This window comes from Vanellus vanellus (genome assembly GCF_965231255.1).
Source record: "Vanellus vanellus genome assembly, chromosome: 9".
In the NCBI taxonomy this organism is placed as follows: domain Eukaryota; kingdom Metazoa; phylum Chordata; class Aves; order Charadriiformes; family Charadriidae; genus Vanellus; species Vanellus vanellus.
In genome coordinates, this window is record NC_138914.1 from 12,489,084 (window position 1) to 12,506,217 (window position 17,134).

Here is a 17,134-nt window from a genome sequence, read left to right on the forward strand (position 1 = left end):
CATAACTTCATTCTTGCCTTTGCTGCCTATTCAGCAACATCATTATTGGAAACTAAAGCTCTATTCATCCAGTTTGAGAATATGTCTTCATTATCTTTAACCTCTATTCCCACTCTCTTTGAATAACAGCCTACTTCTCTTCTTGTTATCTTCTCATTCATTTGATGAAAGAGCCCTTTGCTTTAATCTCCAGCGCGAGGGTTAATTGAGCTTGCATTTGGGCAGTTCTATCTTTAGACCCACACTTTTTGACCTCTTAACATTTTGTTTTCTTTGCTCATCAGTGCTTTCTCTCATTTTTTATATAACTGCTGTGTTACAGTCAAGAATCACTACTGCCCAAGACAGGCGTTTTTCATGGAGTCAGATGATGCCCCCAGGTAATTACAGTTGGCCGTCATGAGTTAAAATGTATTTTTGTTTTCCAGAATTTGTTTAACTACAGCAAAGCTCATGGGATGCACCGTTTTTCTTCTTAAGTGTGTCCTCTGAGAATAATGAGGAGAACTCAAAGCCTGCATTGCCATCGTAATTCACAGAGCTGGACTGATTTCAGAAAATGAAAGGATGACTTTTCACATGTGCCCGTTTTAATTCTCTGTGAATTTCCTGTATATTTTCCACTGACAAATGATACATATTACACATTAGCCCAGTTTCACCAAAACCAAAACTGTTTCTGTGCGTTCTTATGTTTTTTAATATAAGCCAGACCTAAGAAAAATCATAGTTTTCTTACAAAAAACATACACCTTGACGTGTTTGCAGGAACTGAGTAAACAACACTCAGAAAGTGGCGTTTGCACTGCAGGTCAAGATTCTCTCGTATTGCTGGAGGAATTTTTAAGATCAAGCACACTATCCAATGCATAAGCACAACTATTATTTTTCCTCATGATTTCATGTTTATTTGTCCAATACGCTACTATGAGATTTAAAAACTATGTCTTGGGGTTTTTTTTCTGCTCTCCAAAGAGCCATTAACACGCTGGAAAGCAGGGAAGTGCTATAAACAACCATCTACTAAAGTAAACTAGACTTCTCAAATAATTCAAGTCCTCCATTAGAGTTTACAGTTTACTTTTCTTTGACCCCAAAGTTAATGGAGTCAACCGGAGACTTTCCAATGGTTTTGTTGGGCTTTGGCTCCACACCCGCACGAGCTCAGACGCTGCGGAGAGGAGGCAGCGGATTCCTACCAACCGCCTTGTCTTACGAATGAGAACATTTTGCTGGATTTCCAGAAAATACAAATTTTTAGATAACTGATTTTAACTGACCTCTTTTCAACCGGTTACCTTCACAGGGGCTTGAAACAGTCTACCAGAGGGAGCTTGGAAAAAATTTCTTAGCGCTACCGTAACCTTTACCGAGCAGACACCAGGCTCGCCAAAGCTGCTGCAGAAATGTGGGCTTCCGCTGGGCTACTGCGGGAGATTTACTGCGTTCACCTTTACTATAAAACTTTCACAATCACCTCACCGGGTCACATCAATCAGAGGGAAGAGAGAAGCGAACATTTTTGTTAACGTGTGCTTTAAAGGTGTGGAAGCTGTTCTTTGGGGCAAAGCTGGCAGGAATCCAGGAGAAGGCACCAGATTGATTTTAAGGCAGCTCCATGACAAACATCACAGAAAGCAAGACAGAAACGACAAGTAGTTTAGTCAACAGTGGAACCAATGAGGTCTGGTTTCCTATGGAGTTTTGTCTCCTGGATGATTCCGCAGCGCGTAACAAGGTAAAACTGCTAAGTGATGCTTTTTCTGCAGCTGAGGTGTTTGCAATTGCTCACTCCTCCTGATTTCTGGAGGCTGACAAAAGGTGGGTTCATGCTGTGGCCTTTCTCTCAGGTAGGACACTAACAGGGTCGCTCCCTTCCACCTAGCTGACAAGAAACGTGTGGGAACTCCGTATCTTGAGACCTCTTTCCCTCTGTTGGATTTATCAGAAATGTCGCCTCAACAAACAGGTTTGAAAGCTGAGCGCCACAAATGGTTTCAAGAGGCTTTTGTCATTAAACTAGGTTCAAAAACATGCAAGGGGCAGTACTATCACGCCTCATGTTCTTAAGGGATTGATTGGCCAAGATTTGCTGTAATTTGTCTCTTGCCCTGGAGTAGGATGAGGTTCAGGAACGATTTAACTGTTATCCTTTAGAGAAAAACATAAGAGCACACGATGAGACTGAAGACACAAACTATCCAGGATCTCTGTTAAGGAGAGTACTTCTAAACGAGTACCTAAGTTTAGTCTCCTATGTCTGCACAGAGCTCTTCTGTAAGTGAGTGGCATTTCAAAAATGCTATGCATCCAGCAGTTTCCACTGACTTAAAACATCCCTACCACAGCTATGTTAACATCCATCCCGCTGCACTGAAAATGAACTTGGCCGGCGTGAGAGCAGGGACAGGCAGCGCAGAGCATCACACATCGCGAGCGTAAGACCTTCCATGCTCATGACATGTATCAGTGGGACACTCGTCCTCAGAGAGGCCAAGCGGTACTCGAACCATGCTTGTGTTTGCTTCTTGATGCCATTCCAGTAATGGCTACTGGACTCACAGGCATTTTGGGCACTGGCAATGGCTTTTCTAAGTCAGTCGAATCTAAGTCCCTCTTTCATTCAGTGCACAAATACGTATTTTTCAAGGAAATGGTGAATATATCTAAGAACAGCATTACTTCGTATTTCTAACATCTGCTAACTGCAATGATTATAAAAAGGGTAAAAGAGCACTTACTTTCCCAGTGGATTTGACTCCTTTCCAAATGCAGAAGAAACATATCACCCAGACAAGGAGAAGACACAGTGCTAGATCCCACTTGATAATACCAATATCTTCAATTCCCGATGACAAGCTCAGTACATTCCGCCTGGATATTTGAAAGGAAACAAAACAAGAGAGAGATGCAGGAGCTCAGTTGATGCAGGGTCTGGGTGGGACGCCTGAGAGTACAGGATGGTGTACAGGATCTGCACGGGCAGATCCCTGCCTTCGGAACGTTGCTTGCTAAGTCAGCGTGGCTCATGTGAGCAAAGCTGAGCTTTGCAGCCCTACATCTTCCCGAGCTTTGAGGGACCCTTGCGTTCAATATATTGTACAGCATTTCATTTTCAGCTCCTTTTAGCAGCCCACCATCACCTCAGTACGAGGTAAGAAAGTACACTCAAAGCACTGCAGCTTTTCCATTTGCCCCCTTGAAGACGCAAGACCAGCTCACCGTGGCATGGCCACCAACCCCGGCTTCGAAGCCACGTGGCAGCATTGCACACGATGTCTCCATACCGGACACTCGCAACTGGCCTGCACCCACGTCTTCCTCCTCCTTTTCAGTCCATTACCAAGACTGCCACAAGGAGGAAAGGGAAAAAGCAACGCAGGGAACCATCACGCTGTGCCGCTGTGCAGGGGGGAGGGCTGGAGCTGTGATCCGCTCTCCCCCTGCACACGAACACTGCCTGGGCGCGCTGCCGACTGCCCTCAGCACCGCCCCACCAGGGTCTTCTTCAGCTGACTCAAGATAGTTGGCAAACTTTATTCTGTCACTTAGGTCAAATAAAAAGAAATTACTAAGCTGGGTCTTAAGGGAGCAACTTCTGACCAGGAAAATTCTCTGCTCCTGAGGGAAAAAAGTCATTAGGGCTTCTCTCTTTCAGTAATTGCCGTGGGTCATTGTTAAACGCTAATTTAAAACTTTTCTTTTACTTTTGTGCAGTGTTTACTGACCTCACACATTGCACAGACCTTGTCATACCCGATACTTCATTTGTCAAATGTGTCTGAAAGAACAAACTGTTTCTTACTGTTCTCGTACCTAAAACTCCTCTGCAAATGAACCTATTAAACCCTGAAGACTTTCTGCAAGTTTTTTCAAGTCAAGGAGAATTTTGACCTCACTCACAACAGAAATGCCTTACCCAGAGACTAGAGAAAGGAACTTGCTACCTAACAAATTGTTAATTGAATTTTATTTTCAGACGGCTATAAAAAATTAGCCACTTTCCTTTACCCAAATCGTGGAGGGCCGAGAGCACAGCACTCTGGGCCGTCGTAGCAGGGTCAGGCCCACAAGTGTGGCGCGCGCAGCTTTGCGTGTAGATCCAGTACAAGATAAACCACTGTGGTTTGTTTTTCCCCTGAATCAATTAAACTTTTTTTTTTTTTTTTTTTTTTTTTTGCTATTACCGTGGAAATAATAGCAAATGAAGTCACCAATGGAAAATTTGCAATTAGTTTTTTTGGAAAAAAAAACCCTGGCTTGACCAGTTTAATAGGACTCAAACCCTCACCCATCTGTTTTTGCGTCTCTGTTTGCCAAATTCACTCGGATTACCTGTGTGAATGTGTTCTCACACCAAATGCTTTATTCTCTCTGAACGTGTGTGTATTTTGTTATGGAAAAGGACTAATGGCACCAGGCAGGGTAAGTCTGCCCTAATAAGCACAGCTATTCAACAGTTATGAGAAACCCCTCGGTAATGAATATTTGGCATAAAGTTGCGGTCCTGGTTCACCTGAGCCTAAAGAAACCAAGAAAAACCCGCTGTGCGTATACAAAAGAAGAAAATACATTTATAAGATGACAAACTTCAGCTGCAACCTTCTATGGCTTTTTTAAAAATAAATGGCAATTTTCCAATCTAAGGGGCAGTTCATATTAAAAAGGCAACCTATAGAGCTAGCTCTCAGGAAGCCATGGATAATTAACTGCAAATGCGCTTTAGAATAGGGAGCTCTATCAAAGCATTCAGCTAGGACTTCTTTGCTTTTTATTAGGGAACAAAGCAGAAATGGTCATCTCACCTAGAGTTTGCCCCAGCAACCCTTTCACGCTTTTTTGGAGGGCACCCAGAGGGTTACTGAGAGCCAGCTACGTTACTTGTCTATGGTGAGGCAGGAGGTGCAGTAAGTGATGCGCTGACTTTCTCAATCCTGCATTGTCTCGTCTCACGAAGACCGACTACCTCAAGGAATCCACTCAGAATTACCAGGGGAGGCATTAAAATTGTTTCACAAAATCTAACCCAACGCATTTTTGCAGCAGAAGCACTCAACCTGGATTTGCGATACCCTGAAAATTCAAGTTCAGCAAGGAGCAGGAGCCGGGCTATGCTGATAGCTCTTCAATCTTGTTACACAACCCACTGCTGCTTAGATTCAGCCAAGCCCACTCGACTTCACGCCATTTATGCATGAAGTGTTACTAATTCTAATTTATAGTCTTGATGCTGTCATTAACTGCCACTCATATATAATCAATGGGACAACAGGCTGGGGGCGAGTTTGTTGTAAACATGAGTTCTTGAACCTTCTTCATGCACTAGTACGTTCTAGTGATGTGTAATATGGAAATGTAATAGGAGCCGTAACCGGCTCTAGAACACAAACAAAAATAAAATGAGGAGAGTTATGCAATCCTTGAAGGATATTCCAGCTCGTTAATCAACTGAATACAGACAAGACCTTTCATACCAGGAAAGGCGAAGCACCCTTTCATGTTGGATGGACAAGAATAACTAACACTGAAGCAGTTGTACCAGAAGACCATTAGAAGGAGAATATGAAACAACGTTTAAACCCCTCAAGTTTGCCCCCAAAGGCAGAGACAGCTGCCCTAGATTTTGTTTAGTTTTTGTGTTGCTCCCTTCAGGATTACATGCCATTAGCATGTGATGGTCTTTCTTGGGATTTGGACGAATAAAGTCTGCTGATTACCCAATATTTATAAACACTTGGCCAGCACCAGACAATCAGAGGTTTTGTTCAGCCATAATTACCCCATAACACTTATCCCTTATGTATTAATACGTGTGTAAGCCTTTAAGGTTTTGGACTTTAAAATAAAATCTTCAGAAATAAGACCTGAAGCATGTGATACCAAGAGGTAAGTCTCCTGATACAAAGCCAGATTTGCTTAACCCCCTTTTATTGCTGCTCAAGCAAGCATGTGATTTGCACAGAACATTAATTCAAATGAACTGAAATGTCAGGCTGTACTATACGTCCAGCCAGGCTGAGAAGGACACACGTTATTCAACGCAGAGGTTAATGCATCCATGTGGTCAATTATAGCTGGGCAGCGTTACTTTTATAAAGCAGTACTGATGAGGACACTACATAAATGTCCCACAGTAAAAATGGCATTGGGTTTCAGAAACCAAATACTCACAAACCCCTGAATTAAATCAGAATTAATTGTGCCACAAAGAGATGGATGTCTTCCGTTAAAGACTATTTATTGACCTGTCCTTTCGATGCGGGTAACTGCCTGTCTGGCAGCTGGCATTGTCTATGATGACAAAGTACCTGCAAGTTCTTAAAATTATTTTAATTTCAGAACTATAAAGAATAGTAGCATGGCTGGGGAAAAACTGGGGATACTGAATGCTGGCACCACGTAAAAGCTACGTTACGACAGTGCTGAGTGATCTCTGTCCTTACTTTAAGACACTAATAGCTGTTTATGCAGAGAGAACAGCTATTTTTAATACTCCTGTAAGTGCCATGAGTCCCGAAGGCAGCGTGGTCTGTTAAGGGCAGTTTCGCTCATGATGAAACAGTGAGCTATGGACAGTATGTCTGTATTAGTAGGACTGCAGAGCCAAACTCCTCCCTAGCATGACTCCAGGGAAGAGTTCAGCTCACGATGTTTAAAACTGTTATTTGAGGACAAAAGTTAAAGTGGCTGAAAAGTGCATGGAGAGTCGCCTCCACGAGCACTAATCGCTGAGCAACCTTTGCTCTGGCTGTGCTACAGAAACAGCGAGGGCAAGCTGGAGGGAAGGGGAAAGTGCTGTGAGGATCAAGGATTTGTCCTCCAGCCTCGGGCACCTCCAGCCTGACTACATCTGTTAGGCTCCTCCACAGGAGGATTTGGTTCAGCTTGCAGGGGAGTTTTGAGGACAGAAACTTGGTTTCTTTTAGAGGGAACTTAACTAAAAGCTCCACCTCTAACGTGCTCCCATGGGGACATTGTTCCCCCAACCCATGGACAGGTTGCCCTGCGTACCTGCCGTGTCGTTACCCATGGAAAGCTCTGATGTCCCCTGAGGTCCTGGAGCCCTCAGTCTTTGTTTTACAACCCGTTTTCCAACTCCCAGCCTTATTTCCTTCTGCTACATTATCTTCAGTCTCCTGAAGGGGACATACCACCTGGGGATCCAGTCAGACAACCTGGCCCTTAAATCTGTGCATTACAGGAATAGAAGCTTCTGGAGCAGCAGGACAACCCCATGGCCACATTGGGAGGCTGCTAAGCTCATAGCTGCCCCCAGGTACGATAGGACCTGTGAGCAAAATTACTGCACAAAATTGAAGATGAACACAGTGCTTTTGAAGCCCTGCAAGAGTAACTCTAATTCAGGGACAGCACTGTCGACCCGTGCTTCTTAGGGAGGTCTTGAGGAGATTTTTGAACATCCTACCAAGCCAGCCGCTCATTTGGATTCAAGGCCCTCAGTCCCAAAGTCACTGTGGGAGAGTCCAAAGGAGTGAGAGTTGCTTCCTCTTCTACTGCAACCTGCCTCTAAATTCCCCTAAAATATCCAAAGGTACCAATTAACAAACGTTTTCCAACTCTTTCCATATTTACAAGGGACAAAGTCACCTGGGAAAGTATCTGTCGTTCAACATGAAAACGCAGTGCTTGTGGCACAGTGAAAATGACTGCCCTTACAATCTGCGCGCCGTCTCTCACACTGGGCACCAGTGCCTCCTGACAGACTGCTCATCCAAGATCCAAACTGCCCTCTGCATTTTAGCTCTTGTGTTACACATTTTAGCACAGTTCATAAGAGGATTTTTTTCTAAAGCTAACGCATGCCAAATATCTTTGGTATGAACATCATTCCTGCTGGGTCTATTGGCTGACACTTCTTTTTAAAAATAGAAAAGTAGGTACAAGTTAATCAGGGACAAAACTAGACTTCAAACATGCTGAAAAAGCCAAGCTGGGTCAGAAAATAATTCTACATGACCATCTGAGCAAGCCAGGAAAAAAAAAAAATTCTTCCTAAGCTATTTGTAGATCCTTTGGATTTAAGTTTCCCTACAGGTGTCTTCCTCTGCTGTTATGTTTTGATGCCTATATGAACACACAGAGATTTGAGGTCACGCCTGCTCAGAAATCTGGTTATGCAATATAATTTAAAACTTGAAAAATAAGAGAGAAATGGGTGTAAGAAGCTCGGGCCTGATGAAATACAGGCATCTTGCAAAAAGAAAAATCCATTCTATCAGGGCATCTGAAGTGACTTGTTTCTGTTCTCATGCTGCATTTAGAGAATCCCAACCAAGAAGGAAACAAGTCTTCTTCCAAACCAGAAATTGCAGTGGGCTTTTCCGCCTCCCTGTACACGCTAGGACCAACACAGTTACACATCCAACACCTTCTGCCATGGCCAGTCTGTCTCAGGATGGGTGAGAACCGGTAGCAAACACTGGTCAAACAACTGACATCCAGTTTTCTTTTCCTATTGAACATTACTCACAGAGCTTCCACAAAATCTCCGGTCTGACCTTTGACACGCCACTGAAGCATCTGTAAGCACCATGAAGAGGGGATACTTACTCCCAAAACTCTGTGACAGGAGAGGTGAAGTTAGTGGCATTCAGTGATATCCAGAGTGTTTTGTTCTTCCTGAGAGTGTCTTCCACGCAGGTTGGTGTGTTCCACTTCTGGTGGCAGTGAGCCCACGGCAGGACGCTCTGGAACGACTGGAACAGGTAGTAGAGTCCCCAGGCCAGGATCACGATGTAGTACACGTTCAGAAGGGACACAATCACTATGGAAGCATAACCAATTCCTGGCGAGAGGGGGAGAGAAAAGAAATACGTGCAGAGGTGACAGCCGCTTCTTGCTAGGGCGCCTTGTGATCTCATGGAGCTGCTGCTATTCCCACTGTGTTGCAGACTTGTATCCCGCTCTACCACTCCTCTGTTGGAAGCAACTCAACTTGATCACGCATAAGCACAGACCTGCCACCACTCTGACTAGCACGAACACTCAGGGTTGAGTTTCTGGCCGTGGTTTGCTGACATTGGAGGGGAGGTCTGCAGGACATCTACCGAATTTAACACTAACCCGACGATTTCAAGTTTTATTAAAAAGAAATCAAGGCACCGTGCTTTGCTTATTCTAGAACTACAGCATCCCACACCTTCGGTACCTACTTGGGCAACATCATTCTCACCACACTGTCCCCCAAGCCAGCTTCCTTGGAGGCAGCTCGGCTGGGCAGCCCCTGCACCACCCATACTTATCGACTGGCTCGGCTCATCCTATGTGCAAAAAAAAAAAAAGACAGTTCTTGAGTGAGTTAAAAAGGAAAATTCCAGCGCTATCAATGTGAAAGCTGCTGCTTCTGCCCCAATTTCACTTGTGCAAAGGAAGCATGATATTTGTAGCTGTTATGGTTAATTAGATCAATGTTTAACTCTGCTATCAATATTTGACGATAAAAAAATGTTCCCTGTTTGTTTTTATAAGCAGGGTCATGGGCAGATATGGGCGAGTCCTCTACAACTTCGCGAGGTGGCGGAATGCTGTTCCAGTGCGGGCTTTAATTAAATACCACAATTGTTCTCATGAGTCTGGTATCTCCTAGCTTGGCAGTTTAGCTCCACTGGCAGATTCATACTACATCTTAAGTCAGAAGCAGCCACTATTTTTTTAAAATACAAAATGAAAGGACTTGAAAAGTCCCGTTTTCTGAAAATCTTTTCGTATATAGAACGTTAACCTCCAAAAAGCTCACAAAGTTTGCCATGTAGGAGTAACAGGCAAAAAAAGAGATTTCCTTTAAAAACTTAAGAGCAGTCTCTTACAAGAGGACGAAAAGCCCATGAGGTTCCCTTTAACACCACTCTGATGTCTACCCCAGCACCTGGGATACCTGCCTCATATTTTACAGTTTCAAACCTTATTGCAACAGGTGTCTTTATCACCAGAGATTATTTTTATGTCAAGTGAGAACAACCAAAGCAAGTGCTATTTATTCTGTACAGCTGCATTTCATTCAGGATATACAGCTAATCACATTATTAGAGCTACAGCTTCTCTGTATGTATGCCTGGGAGACTGCTATTTAAACAAGGAACATTCCTTCCTCCTCCTCAAAAAAAAAAAAAAAAAAAAAAAAAAAGGCTTCATATAAGTGTGAGGAGGAGGAAGAAAACGGAGCTAAACCAGCACAATTACATCAACTTCAGCAGCATTCTGAGTATCAGGTGGGAGTGTGAGCCATGGAGAAAGCCCTCACTTCTGCCTGGGGTGACATCAGGGAGAGAGATGCCTGGAACAGTGACGGTGGCAGAGCGAGGGACACGCCAGCAAATGGGATTTGAAGAGCGCCCCTCTGTTTAGTGTTGCTATTCCAAATGGTTTTGCCTGTGCTGTCCAGCTGTAAAGTGTAATCTGTACACAAGACGGGCATGCTCAGTAATTTTTCTAACCTGTCTTTCATTTTTCATTCTAGTTAACTTCCATAGTGGCATGCACATAGTTCCTGTGAGGAGTGAGTGATTCTTCATTCGCTGGCAAAGGCCCCGGAATAACACCAGACCAACATGCCTGTTTGCCAGGACCTGCTCAGTTATGATGAAAGTCTCGTTCCTGAATCCTACCACAAAATGCTGCCCAGGTTTTGGCTGTATCGGTTACAGAGGGATGACGCCAATGATAAGCTTTCACATGGCAGAGGGAGTTTGATTTCCAGATTGGAATAATATTTTGAAGATGCTTTCACTGAGGCCATGTAAAAGGCTCTAGCCTTTCAAAACAACGCTTTCTCCGATACCTGTGAATAAAATGTGCGATTGCCTTTTTAAAAGCATAATATGCAATTTTTTCCTTGCTTATCGGCAGTTCTGCCAGTTAACAAGATGATAGCATCAAAATCAATACCTTACTTTGTCCTTCAGACTCTCTGACTTCTACCTTTCCAGGAAACCAATATCATACCCTCAATTACTACAGCAAATAGCTGAATTAATGGACATGAGTGGAACAGTGTTGCTGCACACGGTTTACAGAGGTGTCTTTAAGCAGTAAAGCACAACAAGATGTACTAACCAGTGAATATAGGGCAGATCTTTTCCCAGCATGTAATTCCACCTTCAGAGGTATACTGGCCTAGCACCACCTCCAGGAAAAACACGGGAAGACCTCCCCCAAACAGGAAAATGAAATAAGGTATAAGAAATGCACCTGTTGAGAAAATATAACAGTACAAAATTGAGATGAAGTGAGTGACTTTACACAAGATAGTCTATAAATTCTTAACAGACATATATAAACAAAGAAACATATTTGATACTTTAATATCAATATTCAATAACCTTATTGTTGGGTATTTTTGCTCATATTCAAACTCTGCAAGTGTAATGGGTATATGAAGCTGGAAAGAGCATTTTCTTACCTTTTTAAAGTGAAAATCTGCAAGAACAACGGGGTTAGGCACACAACAGTTTCACGTGGCTCAGAATGTTCTTATTCTGAAATCTACTTGTCTGAAATCCTACCGGTCTATATTAATAGCGTATCTTTTGGTTAAAACTCAGACTCAATTGTAGCAGAAGCAAAAGAGCAAGAAGGTTCAGTAGCATAAAATTTTAAATTGCTGTTGTTTTTCCAAAATTAAGTTTTAACAAAAACTATTAAGTAATAGAACAATCTCTCCCAAGGACTGGCAAAGAAGGCAGAAAAAAAAATGTGTGATTATTCTTTTTAAAAAGGAAAGAAAAATAGTACACATGAGGCAGACAGATTGATTCATGAGAATGAAGTAAAGAAATACTCACCTCCGCCATTTTTGTAGCAGAGATACGGAAACCGCCAGACATTGCCTAAACCAATAAATCCACCAGCCACGGACAGCAGAAAGTCAATCTTGCTCGCCCACTTCTCCCGCTGGGGCGGCTTTCCTTCTGCCTCATCCTCAGGCCGTGTCCCCGGGCTCTTGCCGGGGGAAGGTTTGAGGATGTCCTTGTGGAAATCTTTCAAGCACTGAAGCTTTTCCTTTGTTGCCATATTTCTGCTTTCTACACAGAAAAAAGAAAAAATACCCTGGGTTTATTCAACAGTCTTTACTGGTAGAGCTCTCTAACACTGCAAGAACTGCTTAGCCAAACCCAGTTCCATAAAAACCAGATACGAAATACGAAAATACATCGACTCCCTTCATTGATCAGGAGAGACAAACCACCCCCGGACTCTGCGGTCACCTCTTTGCAGCCAATGCAGTGTAGGGGACAGCAAAGGTTTGCCACCGCTGCCTACCTGCTGGCTGCAGACCAAGGGTGTGTAAAGACTGCACGCTGCATCAGCAAACGGTGATACCGAGCGAGTGTCTCCCGCTGTTTTCATGCCCATAAAAAGGTACAAATCACTGCATCTGATTCCTTCTCAAACATTTAAGTGAAATACAGCAGAACAGTAAATCTCACCTTTCCAGATAAAACCCATTCTTCTATTTCCCAATAACTTGAACCATCCTGTATCATTTATTGCCTGCAATTTCCTTTCCCTGAAGTATTATAAAGCTTTCAGAAAACTATACATTCATAAAAACTGGAATGGAAAGTCATTTGTTCTCATCAACCTGCAGGAACCGAAGGAATCTTTTCAGTTTATTCCATTTTCATAACTGCACTGTTTTCCCATGACATCAATAAAGGGACAAAAATAAACCTTTATATTCAATTACTGTCTTATACGCACCTATGCAATTGAATAGTTTGCCAAGAATGATGGCTTCTTAGTTAATTAAAAAGTCAGTGGCATGAGCCACCTGATGCAAAACCCAAAGCTTATTAAATCATAGCTGGTTTTCTTATTTATAGTTGTAATTTATGATGTTCAAAAATCATAGATTGTGTAAAAAATAAACCAGAAAGAATTATTCTAAAAAATGCCTTTTTACCCAGGATTTCCTAATGAAAACAATTTAGGAATAACTTGTAGCTTTTATGTTAACTCAGATCTCAGGCACATGAGGCCAATTCACTCCCCACATAACTCAAGTGACTTTAGCTGGATCTGACCAGTTATTTTTGCATAGTGTTTTGATACTGAAAAGCACGTGAAATTTTCACCAGGACCAGGCAAACCAGCAAGTTTATTCCAGACCACAACCATTCCCTGCTTGTACTTGTCATTATGGGTGCACAGTCATAAAAAAATCATGCTACAGATTATCCCATTTGATAGCTGCAAGCCTCCCTCATACCTGCTTGCTGGTTTTGATCTCTAACCTGATTTAGCTTGTGGCAGTGACCTGAAACCTGAGTTGACATTAGCTCTGCAGGAAGCTTTTAATCCGAACATGATTTTGAGATAGATATGCATCACTGTACCCGTAAATCTTTCCATCAACTACGGAAAGTTTCAGAAGGCTAACATTTTTGCAAACCACAGCAGCTTGGTATTCGCCCCCACTGACATATTGGTGGCCTTTGCAATACAGTTATTGCGACAGCAGTTGCCTATCAGGCCATGATCTAAAAAGGGACCTTAATCTTCACAATACTAATCATTATGATTTTCTACTGTTTTTTAAAAAAGGCCACTGCTGACTGCACAGAGGTGCTATAAGCAACTGCAATACCTCCTTGTCAACAGCAGAGAGAGCTCATAGAAGGAGAAAGTTAATCACAGGGACCATCACCTCCCACTGTAGCCGTATGAGGGCAGGACATATTCCTCTAAAATATCTCCTGTTGGTTGCTGTTAAAAGACATGGTATGAGATAAAGTAGCGTAGTAACTGAATAAAAATGGTAGGGCCAGCTCTACAACAGCCTTTAGGCACTTAGTTGCTTCAGGGAATTAATTCACCATAGTTTGCTCCTGTTCCTAGTATCATGCATGGAGATTGATGGAGGTGCCTCCAAGAGGGTTTCACAGTAGCCTTAACCTCCCTGGGACATCCACATCTCACTCCAAGCCCCAAACAGGTACCATCCTGCATCATCCCCTGGAGTCATCTCTTGAGGGGAGGAAAAAAAAAAGTAGGTGCAACTGCTTTTCTTCAAAGAGGTACCTACAAGGTGGCTGATGTCCTGCTCTCACTGCAACTGCAACTGGGCATGGAGAAAGTCCAATTTCACTTTCTTTTGCTACTTGTGCTGCCTGAATCCCTATCTTTCATCTTGCAGGAGAATGTCATAACCATCAGGCAACAGGCTATTCTGGGCTGAGGAATGGAGGGCATTTGGACTGTCTCTCATGGAAGCTGTTCTTCACAGGAGTTACTGAAATACTCATCAGCAGAAGAAGAAAGTGTGCAAAAGAGACAGTAACACACACCTAGTGTTTCGGGTATGCCCTTGTTTTTCCAACAATTTTTCATTGAACTGCTGGGACAGCCATAAACTGCTTAACAGGGCACAGAGATATATACATTTATAGATCCTTGCAGGATTAAGGTTTGAAATAGGAGCTTAACTGCTCCCCATGGGGACTGATACTGGCAATATCCCAAAACAGAACACTGGGCATGTGGGGAACATTTATGTAAAAAAAAACCCGAGGGGTCCTACAGACATTAGCCACCTCTGAAATGAAAAACTCTTCCAGGATTGCAATTTTTTGCAATCTACTTTTACCTTGCGACACAGAGTTCTTTATTTTTCTGCCAGCTCTAATCTTCTTGCCTGCAGATTTACATTGACCCAGGTGTTACTCAGTTCTACCCAGAATTTGCAAGCCTGACCAATTGATCGCATTCTGTAAACCCTAACTCTCCCCGAAACAAGGAGATCACCCTGTGGTTTGTCCTAATTACCCACACACAAAGTGTGAAACAGTGCCTTTTCAGCCTCTTACTTGGTAACTGCGTGGCACTGAACTTTAAAAAGGGATTTCTAATTTGTCTTAAGACACCCCAAATTAATGGCTGCACTTGAAAACTTAATTACCGAGTGTAAATTTTGTTTCAGCCTTAGCTGGCGTGTGAAGGTGGATCATGATCTTTCCCTTAGCGCGCAAATGACAAATCCTCAAGGTCACACTTGCTTTTGGGGTGGCCGTTTCACCGTGTGGGTGCCAGGAGATGGACCACCATGATTCTGTTGCAAGTCACCAGCTCTCCCTAGCGGCACACGGTACAGTACCTGTCCAATGCTTGCACAAAATTAGTAACAACCCAGTTTTACTGTGTATCTCTTATCTAGTCTTGCTAAAATCCCGATTGTGTTTTGAGGGCCGGCAGCTGTGGCTGGCAGGCACGTACTGTCGACCAATACCCTAGGAACTGACGCTAAGCGGCCACCTGGGACTGTGGTCCCAGCCCATGTCACGTTCAAGGGATGTCAGATTTATCCCCCTTTGCTGCCAACCATTGGTGTCCACCCAGCCATTCCCAATTACAGGAACTGTCTACAAAGGCTGCAAGGGTGGGGGGTACGGGCGATTCTCCTTGGCGAAGAAAAGCCAAGAAAATCAAGTTTGTTTAGTGAAAGGCATTGTCTTTTTCCTTAATGGAGCTGGAGTTTCATTTCCTTTCGTTATGTCCCACTGGGTGAGGTTAAAATGGCTCTTAAGGGAAATAGTCTGACAGAGATGCTGAAACAATATGTTGTCACCGCCCAGGTCAGAACCAGAGAATAATAGGTTATTTTTACTGTATCACTTAGTGGGGATGGTATCCGAGATCTAAGTCCATCTGATTCCCCCAAGGAAATATATTGTAAGAAAATGCTCTTACAACCACACAGCCCAAAAGGAGCGATCCAAGTCTGAGGCATATGTCTGCCTCCCGGAGACACACGTCTGCCCTCCAGGAGCCACATCTGCCTGTCAGAGTACCCCCTCCAGGAAGCTTCGGATGGCCCCAGGAAGCTCTGGCTTCATCTGATGAACTTAATACGAATAAATAAAAAGCGGCACTCAAGCTTGCCATTTACAGTGTGCTACTAGGCCCAGTCCAGCCAAACAGCTGGAGCCTGATCCGAAAGCAAGGGGAGAAAGGATCCAGACTGGGCCAGGCCCAGGATCTGCTCTCATGTACATTGGTACAACCCCTGATTAACTGAGGATGAAGTTATCAATTGTCAAATCGATGCTGGTAAAATGTGCAACAACAAGGGAGCAAGCACGGGCATGTTGGGCATCTCAAGCGTCTGCTCCCTGGTGGTCCCAGGAGCACCTCGAGGGCTCCTCTCCTTCTCCAGAAGAATTGCGCATCTATCCCTTGCGCCTGGTGCACAGATTTCCCTATGTGGAATACCCCTGCGATAACCCAAGCCCTCTTGCTGCCCCCCATGACTGATTAGTCTTTGGTGCACAGCTGAAAATACCAAAAGCTTAGCCAGAAGCAGAGAGCTTTCACAGCCAACCCGGCTTGGGCCATCTTCTGTGCTACAGCTATGGTATCTTTGCACGTACAGCCTGCACCTCAGATAACCCATACCCTTTTAAAAATACTGGCATTGAAATGTAATCCTTCATAGCATGAGGAGTAGGGAAAGGTGGAGGCACTGGGCAGAGGGATCAGACGATGAGAGATGCAGATTGGGGAGGGCCACCAGGGCGGACCGGACCTGCTGGTTGTCAGAACAGACACAACTCACATTACTGCTGAACCACTGACTTTTTTTTTGACAGACAACCCACGGATTACACATCTGAAAATATACTGTTCAACTTCTGCTTTGGGATTATAGCAATGATCTGCTCCAAGCTGCTTACAGCCAGAGACAGGCGATCAACACAGGCAAACACCTTCCAGGAAGAGCCCTGAGGACAAATTCATTGTGGATGCTACCTCTGTAATCTTTAAAAATCAAGTCTTCAAAACAATGGTTTTCCAAATGCTGATGGAAACATGAAAATCAGAGTCTGCCTGTACATATGCATAAGCATTTGTAAATATTTACGCATACTAAACTGCATGCCCTGTCTTGCATCTGAAGATCAGAAACCACAGCAAAGGAGCTACTTCTTTGAATAGGGAGTCAACATACTGAATTGGTGACTAGAATAGCAAACAAACATTTGTTTTCTAGCTCCTTCTTCCATTAGAAAACTAAAAGCAAAGGACACACTCAGAGTGTCTCTGACCTTGATGGGAATGGTGCCTGAGGAATGACTGTATGGCTGCACTGCTGATTTTATGGACTATTTGTGCAGCATGA

General features: G+C 43.5%; 1 protein-coding gene across 1 annotated transcript in view; it reads right to left on the minus strand.

The window, feature by feature from the left end:
• The window catches only part of SLC6A6 (solute carrier family 6 member 6), a 58,787-nt gene that overhangs the window by 22,427 nt on the left and 19,226 nt on the right, over positions 1–17,134 (minus strand). Inside the window, exons 5-8 of the mRNA XM_082487779.1 lie at positions 11,802–12,041; positions 11,074–11,208; positions 8,572–8,806; positions 2,742–2,874 (exon numbers count right to left, since the gene is read on the minus strand). Of these exons, the coding sequence (XP_082343905.1) occupies positions 2,742–2,874; positions 8,572–8,806; positions 11,074–11,208; positions 11,802–12,041 (743 nt within the window). The remainder of the gene's footprint in view (positions 1–2,741; positions 2,875–8,571; positions 8,807–11,073; positions 11,209–11,801; positions 12,042–17,134) is intronic.